Source organism: Marmota flaviventris, chromosome 18 (assembly GCF_047511675.1).
Source record: "Marmota flaviventris isolate mMarFla1 chromosome 18, mMarFla1.hap1, whole genome shotgun sequence".
Lineage (NCBI taxonomy): Eukaryota > Metazoa > Chordata > Mammalia > Rodentia > Sciuridae > Marmota > Marmota flaviventris.
In genome coordinates, this window is record NC_092515.1 from 51,553,145 (window position 1) to 51,570,573 (window position 17,429).

General features: G+C 38.2%; 1 protein-coding gene across 1 annotated transcript in view; it reads right to left on the bottom strand.

The window, feature by feature from the left end:
* Sf3b3 (splicing factor 3b subunit 3) overlaps window positions 1–17,429 on the bottom strand; it is a 48,869-nt gene that overhangs the window by 18,383 nt on the left and 13,057 nt on the right. The window contains exons 9-15 of the mRNA XM_027932986.2: window positions 15,289–15,454; window positions 12,393–12,488; window positions 9,217–9,289; window positions 3,608–3,759; window positions 2,769–2,924; window positions 1,742–1,897; window positions 971–1,114 (exon numbers count right to left, since the gene is read on the bottom strand). Coding sequence (XP_027788787.1) covers window positions 971–1,114; window positions 1,742–1,897; window positions 2,769–2,924; window positions 3,608–3,759; window positions 9,217–9,289; window positions 12,393–12,488; window positions 15,289–15,454 — 943 coding nt within the window. The remainder of the gene's footprint in view (window positions 1–970; window positions 1,115–1,741; window positions 1,898–2,768; window positions 2,925–3,607; window positions 3,760–9,216; window positions 9,290–12,392; window positions 12,489–15,288; window positions 15,455–17,429) is intronic.

A 17,429-nucleotide genomic window follows, 5' to 3' on the forward strand; every position in this document is an offset into this window, starting at 1 on the left:
AGGCAGGAGGACTGCAACCTCGAGGCCAGCCTCAGCAAAAGCGAGGTGCTAAGCAACTCAGAGAAATCCTGTCTCTAAATAAAATACAAAATAGGGTTGGGGATGTGGCTCAGTGCCCGAGTTCAATCTCTGCTATTAAAAAAAAAAAAAGCAAAAATATCTAGGTTAAATTAATTAATGTGTTCATGTAAATAATAGTCAAGGAAAATAAAAAGTACATAATCAAGAGCCCCAACACTCTCGTATCCTTAGGTTCCTACTTTTAATATGACATGAAGAGCTCAGATCCTTTGAGAACAAGGAACATGTAGGGATCCTTTATCGCGAGAGAAGTCAATTAGGAACTCTAAGGTATTGATTTCAAAAAGCTGAATATTGTGGGGACTGCATGTGACTCAAAGATCCCCCCCTGAAGTATGCTGCTATAATAATCAAGAGAAGCAGTAAGTACAGGGCTGGGGGTATAGTTCAGTGGTACAGAGCTTGCCTAGCATGCATGAGGCCTGGGTTCAATCCCTAGCAACACACACACACACACATAAAAAAAAAAAAAAAAAAAAAGAGAGAAGCAGCAAATGTAGATTTTAGGGCCCAGGTGTTCAGATTCCAACCAGAAGATCCTTGAAATTGAGTGTGTCACTCACTGAGGGGTCCAGGGAGATGATTCTGACAGTATTGTCCACCAGTCCCACAGCCAGGAAGCGAGAACGCTGCTCTCCAGGGAGCACATTAGCCAGTTCTGACCCAGAACAGGGAAAGCAAGGTGTTTTTATCAAATGTAAAAATACTTTTTTTCCAGGGCCGATATGTTCTAATCAAAGTGCTGAGAAAAGTAGAGCCCAGAACATTGTTCATTTCTCATAAGTTGGCATCTGAAATTCTGGGCACAAAAATGCCTTTATTGGACAAAGGAGTGTGTAAAACCTACATAAGTCCTGACAACAACAACGTCAACCTCTGGATCTCTTACCTGCAGTCCAATGTTTAGGTAGAGGAAGCCAATAGAGCCCCTCTCACCCAGTTCGTCCTGCTTCTCGGTCCCACCCATTTCCACAATACACAAGGACTCAGGCTGAGCTGGGAGAGCTTGCATGCTCAGAGGTTGCAAACAGTCCTGGGGTTGGAGGTAGGGAGGACAGAAAAATCATTCAAAACAGGAAATGACCAATTTGGAAAAAAAACATTCAGAAAAATCTAATGCTAGCATTGCAGGAAGAACCTTCTTGTGGGCAGAGAAAACTCCAGGAATGAGAGGATAGTGCATTGTTAATTTTAACTAAATCTCAGAATAAGCTCTGAAAAATATTGTTTTTCTCCTTTTATCAAAACAGAAAATGTAAGAGCAAATAAGTAATGGGTACCTCTCTGAAAGTTACCTAAGGCCTGGAAGCAAGTAAAATTCCTTCCATATATAGTCTTGGGGTTTGGGGTTTTTAGTACAAAAGAGACTCAAGGATTAGCTAAAAGAAACATTCAGTAGTTTCAGATCAACATTCTCAACCACAGCACAAGACTCCTAAAGTATGCTGCTATGATAATCAAGAGAAGCAGCAGGTACAGGGCTAGGGGTATAGTTCAGTGGTACAGAGCTTGCCTAGCATGCATGAGGCCCTGGGTTCAATCCCCAGCACCACACACACCCCCACCCCCCCAAAAAAAAGAGTAGCAGCAAATATGGATTTTAGGACCCAGGTGTTCAGATTCCAACCAGAAGATCCTTGAAATTGAGGGTGTCACTCACTGAGGGGTCCAGGGAGATGATTCTGACAGTATTGTCCACCAGTCCCACAGCCAGGAAGCGAGAACGCTGCTCTCCAGGGGGCACATTAGCCAGACTCATGCACACCACATCTGCTGACATCTCCTTCCGTTCGGTGTACTCATTCAGCTGTCCCGACTACATAAGGGAAAACATAGTGTGTTCAGAAGATGTGTCTAGATGCTCCAATTCACACCAAAATCCTCATCCAGGGAAGGAAGACAGGTGTTAGGTTTCTTTCTGGCTCTTCCCACTCCCCTTATATATTCAGTGACCAACAATTTCTCAACCTAAGAACCCAAGACAATATTTAACAAGCTAACAGCAAGCAAAATTAATGTGTCTGAGTAAGAAAAGAAACGAGAACTTTAACAAACTTAATGTGCCACCACAGTCCTCAGGAAACAGAAATAAAAATGTTTAAGCTGTTCATGAAAATACTTTGGGAGAAAGGGAATTCAAATATGATAATTAAAAACAAAAAAATCTCAGGGTGGGGATATAGCTCAGTTGACAGAGTGCTTGCCACACACAAGGCCCTGGGTTCGATCCCAGCACCACTAAATAAATAAATAAATAAATAAGAAATAAAAAGAAATCTCAATTCCTAACACAAAACAACAAAGAAATCTCAACCACACTAGAAACTCCTTAAGAGCAAGATAGTTTAGTATTGCCAAACAGACTTCCATACAGAAGAGGAAAAGAAAATTTCCCTAATGGATTAAGATGGTAGAAAACAAAGCTCTGCCAAATATTTGTTGGAAAAGTAGGTGTAAAATGCAGAGGGATCAAGTGTTTTACTCCTAGGAGGTAATCTTCCAACTCCAATAGAACCAAACATCAATTTCCTCCTTTTTTCTCCCTTAGAAAGGGCAAGATTGGTTTGTGGACAATTACATTCCCTCATTGTCTTTCTTGTGAATGCACTCTACATGCCTGGATGACAATTCTCCACTTTACCTCTGGACCATATACTAAGTCCCACATGAATTGTAAAATAACATACGGGATCCATCTCAAAATAGACCAGCTCTCCTCCTGTCAGGGCAATCACCACTTGTCGCTGGTTCACTGCACACTTCACAATTGTTTTCTTTCCAGGGGTCTTCCATTCATTGACTCTCTTATCTGCTCGAATGTGCCGAATACCATCTGGATAAACCTGGAGTCAGGAAAGGAAGGAAACCTGACCTTAGTGATTTGACTCATCACTCAGAATGATCCCTAGACCTGTCAGATCTGTCATCCCTGATAGATCTAGAACCACTGCATTTGAGGCACCAACTGGAGTTGGTAAGTCCAGAGAAGGATAACTTTTTAAAGTTTATGTTTTGCAATGTCCACTTTGAAGAAGTTCAAAACTTATCAACAAAATAAGTATTAAAATCTTTAATAGCTGGGAAAAGTGGGGCATGCCTGTAATCTCACTAACTTGGGAGCCTGAGATAAGACCGCAAATTCAAGGCAGTCTCAGCAAATCAGTGAGACTGTCTCAAAAAAAAAAAAAAAAAGTAGTGGGGAGATGGTTGGGGATGTAGCTCAGTGGCAGAGTACCCCTGGATTCGCGTGAAAAAAATAAATGAAAACTTTATAGAGATGGAGCTCTGAAGCAACTATAGAAATGGCAAAGAGGAATATTATGTTTCAAAATTCTCTAAATGAATAGTTAAGTTGGTAAAAATCTGAAAAATCCAATTCTTGGTGTAGTTCTATATTTTGATAAAATAGCAAGCCCCTCCCTAAGGCTTTCGGTGGAGAGAGACCTGAATGCAGCTGCCTATATAGCACAACAAAGGCAAAGAAATGAGAAAACAAGCTAAGCAAGTAAGCTCTGAGAATTCTCACCTGTACCAAGGCATCATCTCCTAACAAGGAGCAGGACAAGGTTGGGGTGGTACCCAGGAACCCAGAGTCAGTCACTTCTTCTACAGTCTCTCCAATAGACAGTACAAGGGTGGCATTCACGAAAGACACAATGATGTAGGCATCAAACTCATCTGGAAAAAGAAAGAAAGGAGTTGGTCAGCTAAGAACTCCTCAGAATTAAAAAGTCAAATGACACATAAGAGTTTTAAGAATTCTTCCAAGGCATTTCTATGTATGGTCAGCATAGACACAAAGCACAAAATGATCCAAAAGATAACTGAGCACCATAGAGGCTACATATAAATGCCTCAATGCGTTGAATACAAATATTTTCCTCAGCATCTTTGAAAATTAATACTCTGAGACATTTTCTAGAGAAATGAGAGAGGACAATGTAAGGGAATCAAAGGCATGAAGAAATCTTTACTACTACTACTACTACTAGTACTAGTACTATATATGTCGAGCTACAGCATGTTTTGACAGTTGCCAATAGCTAGAAGAAATATTCCTTAAAACTAGGAAAGATCCCTAACTTTTCCCAGAAGCAGCTAATGTAGGAATATAAGCTCTAATGAATGAAACAGAGATTACTTAAACCTCCATGTGATTAAGTTATTCTAGCACTGGAAATTGAGAGAGTCCTAGTCCCATTGGGAATGATGTAAGAACACCAAATAACCAGGAAATGGGGGAGGGGATATGTTTATATTATCATTCTTTGACCCCTCTGGTTTTTCACTATTTAAAAATACAACCCAGTGATCATGACCAATCCTATTAGGGTTTGTTTTTCAAAATGAAATGTAGTTGGATAAACAAACACTAATGAGATTCTCAAGGAGGTCAGAGACCTGAAGTATACAGGCAACCCCAAAAAAGTTTCCTCTGCAGATTCCATAGTTAAAGGCCATCTATTTCCCATATTACAACATAAAACAGCTTCTGTGTCTCCCACATCCAACAATGTTTGTGGCATAAAACTTCATAAATGTTGAATAAAGGCACATCTTTTTTTAAAAGAAGAGTTGAGATCAGCAATCAGATGAACAAAGGACAGAACAAGACAAGGGACTAAATCGGACTGGCTATCTCACTCTTAAGAATGGCAGCTATGGGACCTTGTTTGCCTGAGTATCGTAAGAACTCAGTACCATCGGGCTGGCTGATTCCATGACACATTTTTGGTTTTGACTGCTCTAAGTTGAGTTCCAGATAAACTAAAGTTACTAGATTAGTTCAGCAGAATCAGCATTCTTTATAGGAGGGGTCAGGTAAAGATACATCATTTATATAGCCCACAGTAGTGTTCTGACCTATTAGCAGGACATAAAATCAATCTAGGGGCTGGCAAACACCACATTATAACAGAAATAATTTTGAGGCTGCTTCACATTGTAAGGGCAAGTACTTTTTGGCAAAACTTCTGTTTCAGCTAATAACAGTATGTGTACTATAGTAGCTAAAAACCAGGGATCAAAAACCCTTCCCAATGCATGTTTTACTGCCTAGACCAAGAATCCACAGGGTACAGGCTCAATTTCCAAATCATGAATACTAGTGAAGAAGTCACTTGGTTTTTTTGTTGTTGTTGTTTTGTTTTTCCCCATACTGGGGATTGAACCCCAGTATGGGAAAAATTTATATTTCTCATACATGCTAGGCAAGTGCTCTACCACTCAACTACAATGCCACCCCCTATTTAAAATTTTATTTTGAGGAGCTAGGTTGTAGCTCAGTGGTAGAGTGTTTACCACATATAGATAAATTAATAAATAATAAAATGAAAGCCTCATTGACAACTAAAAATAAATAAATAATATTTTTGAAAAACTTATATATATATATTTTTTTAATTTTAATTTTGAGTCAGGGTCTCAATAAGTTGCCCAGGCTGACTTCAAACTTGCAACCCTCTTGCATCAGTCTCCCAAGTAGCTGGGATTATAGGTGTGTGCCACTGCACACAGCTGATACTTGGTTTTTGGTTATTTTGATATTATTATCAACATATATCAAAAGCTTTGGGAACATCTTATAAAACAGTTTTAAAAGACTAGGCACTATTCATGATCATAAAACGAAAAAGGTTAGAGGTGTTCCTGAAGTAGAGGTCTTAATTGTTTTCAACAAAACCAAACCAATCTCCACATGACTCTAAGCTTGGAAATTTTAATACAGCTCTTAGTTTTGACTGAAAATTTCTGTCATGTAATTACTAAAACATAATATCTTAAAAGCTATGTCAGAGGAAATTAAAGCCAACAACAGGGGGCTCTAACAGGCAATAATTTGCAGTCTTTTGCTTGAACAAAGGGGAAAAAATAGGATTCCAGAAGCTAGACCATACAACTTTTGACTCACATGCAAAAGAATGGGAGGTAAGAAGGAGAAGGCATGCCTGGGTTTGTACTTTTACCTCTAACCAAAGTACCAGATTGCTCGGACATAAGAAGATGCTCAGTCAATTTAAACAGGGTCATACTTTGGCTTGACAGTTCAGATAGAAAAGCAATGACTAGATGTCTAAAAGATGCTTTTCATCACAAATTTCCTCAAAATATCTATTATCCTGTGAATACCAAGTACACTGTTACTCCTACCCTTTCCAATCTCCAGCTTAGAAAGACCTGCAGCATAGCAGATACTCTTTTATGTCCTAGGGAGATTACAAAGCCAACCTTTTAATTATAAGTTAAATGACTTAGAAACTATAAATATCCACGTTGCCTTTTTCTAGGGGTTTCAAATTTCATGAAGAACGTTATTTCATATCTCAGTGAAGAATGTCCTAGGATATGAAAACATGTCTTTAGGTCTCAGTTCAGTAGGACTTCTATCTTAATACTGCTGAAACATCCTACAGAAGGAAATGCTTCATTCTACTCCCTTGCCTTAAGGATTTAAAGGTTGACAAGCAGTTCACTCTCAAGGATAAAGAGAGAGCCATCCAGATGATTTCAATTTCACTATACTCAAAGTACCTGGTATTTATCTTGTCTTAGCACAGTCCTGAATATACTCTCCAGATCCTAATTTTTCAGTGTACATCTGAAATGGTCAACTCCAAGACAGAGTGTGAAGCTACAATTTGCTAGCTACAGCCTTAGTCAGTTTACCAAATGATAAATTAGTTAAGTTTTCCAAAATCTGTGGGGGGAAGTGGAGAAATTGATTCCTGCCTCAAACCAGCTGATACACAAGCAAATGGGTGTACATCATTATAATGCACATCAACACCCAACTGCAAAGTTACACTGAGAGACATCATTAGGGCAGCCTCAATATTTTATGCAGGTCCCTCTCCCTAGTTAAACTATAAGGCCCCAGAGTAGACCCTAGCAGTAGGTACACACCTGTGGTGATCAGCACCTTCACCAGCCACCTGTGGAAGAGAAAAAAAGGCTTGGTATTGGTAGTATGCATCACCAAGTACCAGCCAAGGTTAGTATTTGCCTGAAGACTGCAGCATGTGTGGACAGAGGAATGCTCAATAGTAAGTTGGGATATCTGGAAAGAAAATGAAGAAAGAGAACCTGACCTATTTCTGTGGGTGACTATCCAAATTATAGTATCTAAAGAGCAAAATTTAGCAGAAAATAGTCTTTCCCAGGGCTTTGAGATTTAATAGAAGAGGAAATTCAAGTTCCATCATACAATATACTACTTATCACTAACTTAGCAAATGTTTTCTCTTCACAAACTTTTCATAATCTCAAACACACAACCATTCCCTCTCCTCTAACCCCTTCTGGCAACACCGCTGTGCCTATCATAAATCAAAGCATACAATGGTTTTGCTTACTTGTTTTCTTTTATATTTTATTTTTTGTAGTGCTGGATATTGAACCTGGGGTATTGCAGATGCTACCACTGAGCTACCCCAGCTCCTTCATTGTCAGTTATAGACAGAAAGTCCTTTGAGGCAGGAATTATAGGATCTTAAATGACCATAGGATAAAACTACAGAACTTATCCTAAAAGAACTAGCAAGATCCACATACTCGGCAGGGTGTGGAGGCGCATGCCTGTAATCCCAGCGGCTCAGGAGGCTGAGACTGGAGGACCTGGGTTCAAAGCCAGCCTCAGCAATGACGAGGCACTAAGCAACTCAGTGAGACCCTGTCTCTAAATAAAACACAAAATAGGGCTGGGGATGTGGCCCAGTGGCTGAGTGCCCCTGAATTCAATCCCTAGTACCAAAATCATCATCATCATCATCCATATACTCCCACCAGTGTTGATCAAAATGAGAACTGGTCTAGAATTCAGGACCCATTTCTGCTCCTATTACTTGTTATCTTGAGTTAACCCTTGGGACTTTCTGCCTCCTTCATAAAATGAGAAGTAACTTTTCTATAAACCTAAATCTGGTTTAAAAATTCATCCAAAAAGTTTAAGGAAAATATGAAGGGGCATACTAGGTTATCTAAAAGTATCTTTCTAATTCAAATAGTCTAGACAATTTTAAAGAGCCATGATATCAACAAGCCACCAAACAAAGGGACATCAATACCAACCAACTTCTTCATATAAACATCTATAAAACACAGAAATCTTTTAAAAACAATTATCCAGTAATTATTTTCCCAGCTAAAATGGGCCTAGAATCCCCCCATCTTTTATTTTCCCTTTCAACTCAACGTGATTCCAAAAGATATAATGAAAACAAAATCTACAAAAGTGTGCAGTAATCTAACAGAAAGAGATTTACCTCCTACACATTTCCCAGCTCTCTTAAACTTATTCCATACAACTAGAACATCTAACTTGAAGCAGAATTACAGCTGTTTTCTAGAAAAAGCTCTGTCTGCTGGCCAGGGTGATCTTACTCACCAGCCCCACATTCCTGAGGGAAAAGAGGAAAATGAGGTCTCAGAACAGAAATGACCCAGAGCTCCAAAGTGAACCAAAGGGAAAAATAAGTGGGTTCTACTTCTGTGGGGCTGAAATCCAGTTGTGATGAGACTTCCCTGCTACTGGAGTTCCATGCATTTTCACATTACTTTTAAGGTTTTAGGATGAGGTAACCACTTTAACCTAGGAACTCAACTTCCTCTCCTTCCCTATTCCTTCTTTTCCACTCACTCTAATGTTCTGATTTTAATCAACCAATCTTTGCTTTCCTTAAGCACAAGTAGAACTAACCAACTAATAACTTCCCCAAATATCTCAATTTCTAGAATACCACCTTGAATTTCACTGTGGTTTCAGCACAATAAGATAGCACAGCTGACGAAAAATTAATAAGCAACAACTTTTCCTCAACTCACACCTCTTATAGAGATGGAACCAATGCCTTTATAAAAAAAAAAAAAAAAAAACTCATGAAAACTATGATACTAAAATGTTTACATAACTAAAACCAACAGCTGCCCTACGTCCCCTTACCCACTTGCACAAACAGTAGTAGTAGATGAAGGCAAACTGATTGAAAGAGCTTCAAAAATATGGTATTGGGCCAAAAGTTTCTGGTATAAGATACTAAATGAGATTATATATAGAAATATTATAAATGAAGTCTCTTAAGTCTTCTATGTCAGTTCCTCCCAGGCCCTAATTTTGACTACTGAGAAAGGGATGCTTACCTTCAATGTGCCGACGTACTGTCCAGACAGCATTGGGGTTACCAGGTAGCTCAGAAACAGCCATTTCTGACACCTGACAGGAAAGGAGGCAAATACAGATCCAGTGAGCATGGAACTCAGCTACTTGCTTACAATGCTAGATAATAAGGTCCTAAAAGCAAAAGAAGTGTTCACACTGCGCACTAGATTAAAAGGATGGGAACATCCAGTGAAGAAAAGAATCTAAGGTCAAAAAGGTTAGAAATGCTAGTAGTCAGCTGGGCACAGTGGTATACAACTGTAATCCCTGCAACTCAGGAGGTCGAGGTAGGAGGATCACGAGTTCAAAACCAGTCTCAGAAATTTAGTGAGGCCCCTTATAAGCAGCTTAGCGAGATCCTATCTCTTAATAAAATATACAAAAGGGCTGGGGATGTGGCTCAGTGTTTAAGCATTACTGGGTTCATTCAATCCCTGGTACAAAAAAGAAAAACCACTAAAATAGCAGTCCCAATGACATACTTTAGCAAAAAGTCACAGAATGTCTTAGAGAATACAGTTGTTACAGCCAAAACAACATGCTTCCTTTGGAATGGCAATAACCATTGGGAATGAAAGAGGCCAAGGCCACCTAAATTAGCACCTCTTTTCTTTCCCTAGCTCCCATAAGGCCAAATACCATCTCTCTATGAACCCATTCAAATACTACTTCTTTAGAGAAATATTCCCTTACCTTCTTATCTGGCAATCATCTCTCCCTCATAGAAATCAATCACCACCTTAGGGCAGTAACTGTTTTGTCTTTCATAATAGACTCAAATGTCATATACATTCTCAAACATGATGAAATATCCCAGATAAACTAAAATGATGTAGAGGGGAAACTGGCTATAATATCCTTGCAATTTATATGTAAAAGTAAAATCATTCTAAAATAAGTTTATTGTTTTTAAATGATCCAGAGACAATAAAGTAGACTTCAGAATTTCATCATCAATAAAAATAAGTACCCAAGGGTGCAGGGATAGAATTTCAGTGGAGTAACAAAGGGGAATGAAGGAAGGGAGGGAGAATGGGAAAAGGAATAACAGTGGATTAAATCTGACTTTCCTATGTACATACATGTATGTACACATAGGAATATGACAGTGAATCTCACCATCATGTATGACCACAAGAAATTAATTTTTTAAATATTGTGGTTGTAGACAGACATAATATCTTTATTCATTTATTTTTATGTGGTGTTGAGGTTCCTCACACATGCGAGGCAAGTACTTTAAAACTGAGCTACAGCTACAGCCCCAAGAAAGTAATTTTTAAAAAATAAATAACTGTGGTAAATGGCAGAAATAGAATGAAGGGAGAGGGGAGTGAGGAAGGGAAGAGGAAGGAAAGATACTGGGGACTAAATTACAAGATATATTCCATGCTTTTAGAAGTATGTCAAAATTGATTCTACTATCATGTATAACTAAAAATAACCAATAAAAAATGTTAAGTATGCTATACTGAATACCAAATGTAAAACTGGCAGGTCACCTTACTCAATTGAGTTCCTAATCTATTCATAGAATAAGGCTTAACAAAGACACAGGAACAAAGCAATGTTCAACAATTTAAAAATATTTTTATATGTAACAAAGATCTGCATATAAAGTCAAAGTGTGAGAGGCAAGAAATTAAAAAACAAATTTTAATTGAGTCCTTAATTTCTTAAACAATACACAAAAATTCCTGTTAATGCATATGTGCCATTTTTGTGGAAAGTGCTAGTTTTCATCAGTGGCTCACGAGGATTCAGTGAACAGTGAGTAGGTAATCAAGAAATATGGCTCTAAATTGGGTCAAGGTCATTGAAAATGGTGGACTGATGAACATTTTGGCAGTCAAAAAAGATTTTCAAATTTAGCATGCCTGTAATCCCAACTATTCAGCAAGCTGGGACAGGAGGATCTCAAGTTCAAGGCCAACTTGAGCAACTTGATGAGACTCTGTCACAAAATAACAAAAAAAGGTGGGTTGGGGTGGGGGTGGGGTTAGGGGGGTGGCTAGATTGGTGATAGAGAGCTTTCCTAGCATCTAGCATGTATGAGGCCCTGGGTTCAACTACCCACTACCAAACAAACAAACAAAAACCTGAAATAGCATTGCTAATAGCTAACATTTTCTATAGGATACTGTCTTAAACTAAGTGCTTTGCATGCATCATCTCATTTAATTCACAAGAATCCTTTAAAGTAAGTACCATTATTAATCCCCTTTACAGAAGATACAAAAGCTTAATTACAGCCATTAAGTGAAAGAGCCAGAAGTCAAAACCAAAGTTATCTCAGTTGTATTGCAATAAAAATATATAAAAGGCAGGAGACCCCTTGAGAGCAGTAGTTCACTGACTACATGCTCTGAAATCAAACTGTCATAAGAAAGTTTATTTTTCTTCAAACAAGAGCAATTCCAGGGCTCTTGCTAGAATTAACACCAGGACAATAAGACATGGGATTTGAGAAGTTAATTCTCAGAATCCATATCACCTAAAGATCCATCAATAAATAACTTATTTTTAAAAATTCTAATCTATTCACTTTGGTGAAATACTGCAGAAACATAAAAAAACAATATAACTTAAGAGCATACAGTAACAAGGAATAAATTTAATGATACCAGGGGTTAACGATGCAGCTCACTGATGATGAGTGTTCAAATCCAGCACAATCCCCCCCAAAAAATCAAAATTAAAACTCTGAATAAAAGCCAGGCATGGTGGTGCATGCCTATAATCCCAGGTTTGGGAGGCTGAAGCAGGAGGATCTCAAGTTCAAAGCCAGCCTCAGCAACTTAATGAGGCCCTAAGCAAGTTAGCAAGACCCTGTCTCAAAATAAACAAGGGCTGGGGATATGGTTCAGTGCCCCTGGGTTGAATCCCTAGTACCAACAAAGACAAAAGAAAAATCACAAAACAAAACCTTTTAATAAAAACTAGAAGAAAAAAATTCCATGCAGTTTTTCTAGTCTCTACTACCAAGTCTAAGAACTAGGTAATGTAGACACTCTAAACTTTAGGAAAATATGGAAAAACATTTTTTCCCCCATACAAACATCATATGTATTTATGACTTCATCAAAGTAATCCCATAAACTGCTTTGCCCATGCTTTCCTTCAAACACTGCTGAGAATCTAGAAATTGCCATCTTACCTCAAGTCCATGCCTTAAGACTCTTAGAGATGACCGAGGTCCTCTACCACAGGCCACATACAACTGTGGAGTATCTTCATTGGCCAGATCAGCTATCTGCAGAGAACAAGGGAAAAATTGTCTACTTATGCTAAGTTTTCAAACACAATTGTCATTCTTAGAGGGACAAACTTCTACTGACCCCGGAATATATAGAGAAAAAAAGCCCCCATGTTCCAAAAAGTAAACTATTTTTAAGCAGTAAATTTTTCCAAAACTAAAAAAGGGTTACATCAATTCACAAGTTAAAAAGGGGACTTGGCAGGGGCTGGGGTTGCAGCTCAGTGGTAGAGTGCTTACCTAGCATGTGTGAGGCACTGGGTTTGCTACTCAGCACCACATAAAAATAAATAAATGAAACAAAGGTATTGTGTCCATCTACAACTAGACAAAAATATTTTTTAAAGGGGAGGGGCTGGGGATGTGGCTCAAGCAGTAGCGCGCTCGCCTGGCATGCGTGCGGCCCGGGTTCGATCCTCAACAACACATACAAACAAAGATGCTGTGTCCACCGAAAACTAAAATATAAATATTAAAAAAAAAGAGGGGGGAGGGAGGGGACTTGGCACTTAGTGAAATATAGTATAATCTTCATTCTGAAATGGTTTTCTTCCAATTAAAAATATAGGTAACAAACTATAATGTAATCAAGATGCAACACTGTCACCAATAGAAGCTACATTTATTAAAGTTAATACTCAGAAATGTTATCCCCATCACAACAAAATTGTATTTTTCAGACCTGGTGTCAGACTGATATAATCAGTCATAGTACCTACAGGTATTCCTCTGATGTAGCTGACCAGCTATTAGATAATTCTACACCCAATAGCTGCTAGTATTCAGCCACCACATAGGGAAGTCATGTGTTCTCATATTAATATCCGAGACATCTGGCTGCTTTCCAGTACAATTGATTCTTGATTAATATGTGAAAACAGGTGAACCATTTGTATTACAGTTTTGCCAAACTGGACAATTCAAATGAAAATTCCTGAACTTTGAACAGCAGGAGAGTTTATTGTAATAGATGATCATGTAGGTTCTGAGTACATATACAACCATCATTTTGTTCTCTGAAAAAATAAATAACTTAGAAGTATGTATTTTTTTCTTTTTGCTGTACTGGGAATCAAACCCAGGGACTCATGTATCCTAGGCACTACACCCCCAGGTCCTAGCTCACCTATTTAAAATGCATCATATTGCTATTTATTTATAAAGCCTTTTTTAAAAAAAGGCATATATATTACTTTTCACAACTTAAAACTCCAACAGTGGGCGGCCAGGTATGGTGGTACACACCTATAATCCCGGTGGCTGAGGAGATTGAGTTGTAAAGATCCCAATTTCAAGGACAGTTAACAATTTATTGAGGCCCTAAGCAACTTAGTGACACCCTGTCTCAAAATAAAATTTTTTTAAAAAGGGCTGGTTCCTAAAGGTCACACAAACTAGCGATCTAGGGCACAACAACATGGTAAGATTCCCAGGTGCTACACCTGAGGTCAGTAGTGGGAGACACAATCTCCATCCTGAGCCTCTTCACTTTTTTCCTCAAAGATATAATTAAAAATTTGTAAAAATACGAAAAAGGGCTGGGGATGTGGCTTAGTGGTTAAGTGAACCTGAGTTCAATCCTGTTGTGCCCTAGATCGCAGGAGTTTATGTGACCTTTAGGAACCAGCCCTTTTTAAAATAATTTTTGAGACAGGGTGTCACTAAGTTGCTGGATACAATGGCACACACCTGTGATCCCAGAGGTTTGGGAAGCTGAGGCAGGAGGATTGCAAGTTCTAGGCAGCCTCAGCAGCTTAGCAAGGCCCAAAGCAACTAAGCAAAATCCTGTCTCAAAATAAAAGATAAAATGGGCTTGGGGGACTGAGGTTGTGGCTCAGTAGTAGAGCGCTAGCCTAGCACGTGTGAGGCACCGGGTTCAATTTTCAGCACCACATAAAGATAAAATAAAGATATTGTTTCCAACTACAACTAAAAAAATATTTTTTTAAAAAATGGGCTTGAGGATGTGATTCAATGATTAAGTGCCACTGGGTTCAATCCATGACCCCCACCAAAAAATACAAACAAAACCCTGTTGCTGAATGATTCCAGTGTCTAGTTCTTTTAAAGAGAAACTATATTAAAATTAGGTATGTACAGCTATAAGCAGACTTCTATGTGAAAAAAGGTCAAGTCAGAAATACTGTGTAGCACATAAACCCATTCACTTCAAAAACAAAAAAGATGTAACCACACAACATATATATAATTGCAGATGCAGACAAATACTTGGAAGCCACCACAAGAAGTTGCTAATAGTAATGGGCTCCATGGAGTTCCAGTTTGAGAAGACTTGGAGGGGCAGGACTTTAAAACCTTTTATACAGTTTGAATATGTACACTGAAAAAGATTTACTAAAAAATAAAGCTGGGAGTGGTGGCGCACTACTATGATCCCAGCAACTCGGGAGGCTGAGGCAGGAGAATGAGGAGTTCAAAGCCCACCTCAGCAACTTATCGAGACCCAAATTAACTCAGTGAGACCCTGTCTCTAAATACAATACAAAAAAGGGCTGGGGATGTAGCTTAGTGGTTAAGTGACCCTGAGTTCAATCCCCAGTACCCAAAAACAAACAAACAACAACAACAACAAAAAAAAACCCCGAAGATTTATTAGTAGTTTTCAGTTCCTAAAACTATCGTTAACTGCTTCACCTTTATATATTGATTCCATAGTTATATGGTTCTTAGACTACACCTTAATTTAACTTAAGAAAAACTTTAAACTTATTACACTTGATATTCAAATCAGCTGGCTAGCACTGTGCATCATGGAGGTAACTGGAAAGGCCCACACCTGGCAAAATAGAATGGGAGAAAGGCTGTCCAGTTCATCCACCAATACAAGGTTTTTGAGTGGTCTTGGCTGAAAGAAGAATGTATCTCCTTCTTCCAGAGGCATAGCAGATGAAAACTCAGGTTCTTCATCATCATCTCCAAGATGTGCAATTTGATATAAGTAACTAGGAAGATGCAAAGAAAGACTTTAGTTAAAAGACTCAAGACAATGTCTGATTATCATATCAACAATAATGCTAGTGCTATTTAATTATACTAAAAAAAAATTACTGTTATTGCTTGTAGGTGTAATGTGTTTTTTTGAAATTTTTTTTAGTTGTAGATGGACACAATATCTTTATTTATATTTGTATGTGGTGCTGAGGATCGAACCCAAGGCCTCATGCACGTGAGGCGAGCGCTCAGCCACTGAACTACAGCCCCAGCCTCAGGTGTGATGTTAAAGTATGCTATCTGGAATTCATTTCAAAGCTAAAGAATAGAATTTCCCCAAGGTATAAATAAAACAAGACTGGTCAAGAATCTGGGCTGAAACTGAGTGATGGGCACAATAGGTTCATTATACTATTCTCTCCTGTTAAGAAAATTTCTGTAATATACAAAAAATGAAAACTTTAAGTGAAAAAAGAATGAGACCATTCTTTAAAATTAAATCAAAAATATGCAAATAAATATAGCAAAATGTTAAACTGTTCTGGGATAAATACAATAGTGAGTTATTTGCTTTTTTAATCATTTTCCAAAACTTTCCACATTACTAGAATAAATTAACAGGTATGGTAATAATCAATATTTACTAAATGGTTACAACACAAAAATACTTAGCGCTAGCTGGGTGAGGTGGTGTGCACCTATAATTCCAGAGCTGGGGAGGCTGAGGCAGAAAGATTGAGAGTTTGAGGCCAGCCTCAGCAATTTAACGAGGCTCTAAGCAACCCTGTCTCAAAAATAAAAAACAAAAGGGGTTGGGGATGTAGCTCAGTCATAAAATGGCTCTGGGTTTAATCCCTAGTAATCCCCCACATCACCAAATACTTAAGTGCTTGGCAGAAGTATTCTTATTAAATACCTGCAAAACCCAATAAGAGGGCTGCGGTTGTGGCTCAGTGGTAGAGCGCTTGCCTAGCATGAGGGTTCAATCCTCATTACCATATAAAAAAATAAATAAATAAAATAAAGGTATTGTGTCCATCTACAACTAAAAAAAAAAAAAAAAGTTACCAGGGGTTGGAAGAAGGGGAACATGAACTTATTGGTTAACAGGCACAGAATTTCTGTCTTGGGTGATAAGAAAATGTTGGAAAGAAAATAAAGGTTGCACCGCATTATAAAATAAAATTAATATCAGTGAATTTGAACAATTAAAAATGATTAGCTGGACATGATGTGCACACTTATAATCCAAGCTACTCATGAGTCAGGAGGATTTCAAATTTGAGCCCAGCTTGGGCAACTCAGCAAGACTCTGTCTCAAAATAAAAATGCCTGAGGATGTAGTTAGTCCAGTGGTAGAAAGCTTGCCTGCATTTGCAAGGCCCTGGTTCAATCCTCAGTACCACCAGGGGACAGGGAAAAAGCTATAAAATGGTACATAATACATGGTGACATTATGTAAAAATATCTAAATTGAACACACACAGAGGATATAGAAAAATGTTATCTGTGGATTAAAGGATTAAAAGCAATGTTTGTATACTCATCCTCACTTCTACAATAAATATTTCTTGCACAAAAAGTAAAACCTTGGGCTGGAGTTGTGGCTCAGTGGTAGAGCACTTGCCTAGCATGTGCGAGGCACTGGGTTCAATCTCAGCACCACAAATAAATAAAATAAAGATATTGTGTCCATCTACAGCTAAAATACATATATATATATATATATATATATATATATATATATAAAAGTAAAAACTTGGAAATGGATGAAAACATTAACAGGACAAATGTGAAAAGTGAAATGGTACAGTTAACCCCTCCATCCATGGGTTCCCTGCATCTTTAGAGTCAACCAACAGATCAAAAATATCCAAATGAGGGGGCTAGGGTTAAAGCTTAGTGGAAGTGAGCTTGCCTGGCATGGGTAAGGCCCTGGATTTGATCCTCAGCACCACATAAACATAAATAAAGTTTAAATTCTTA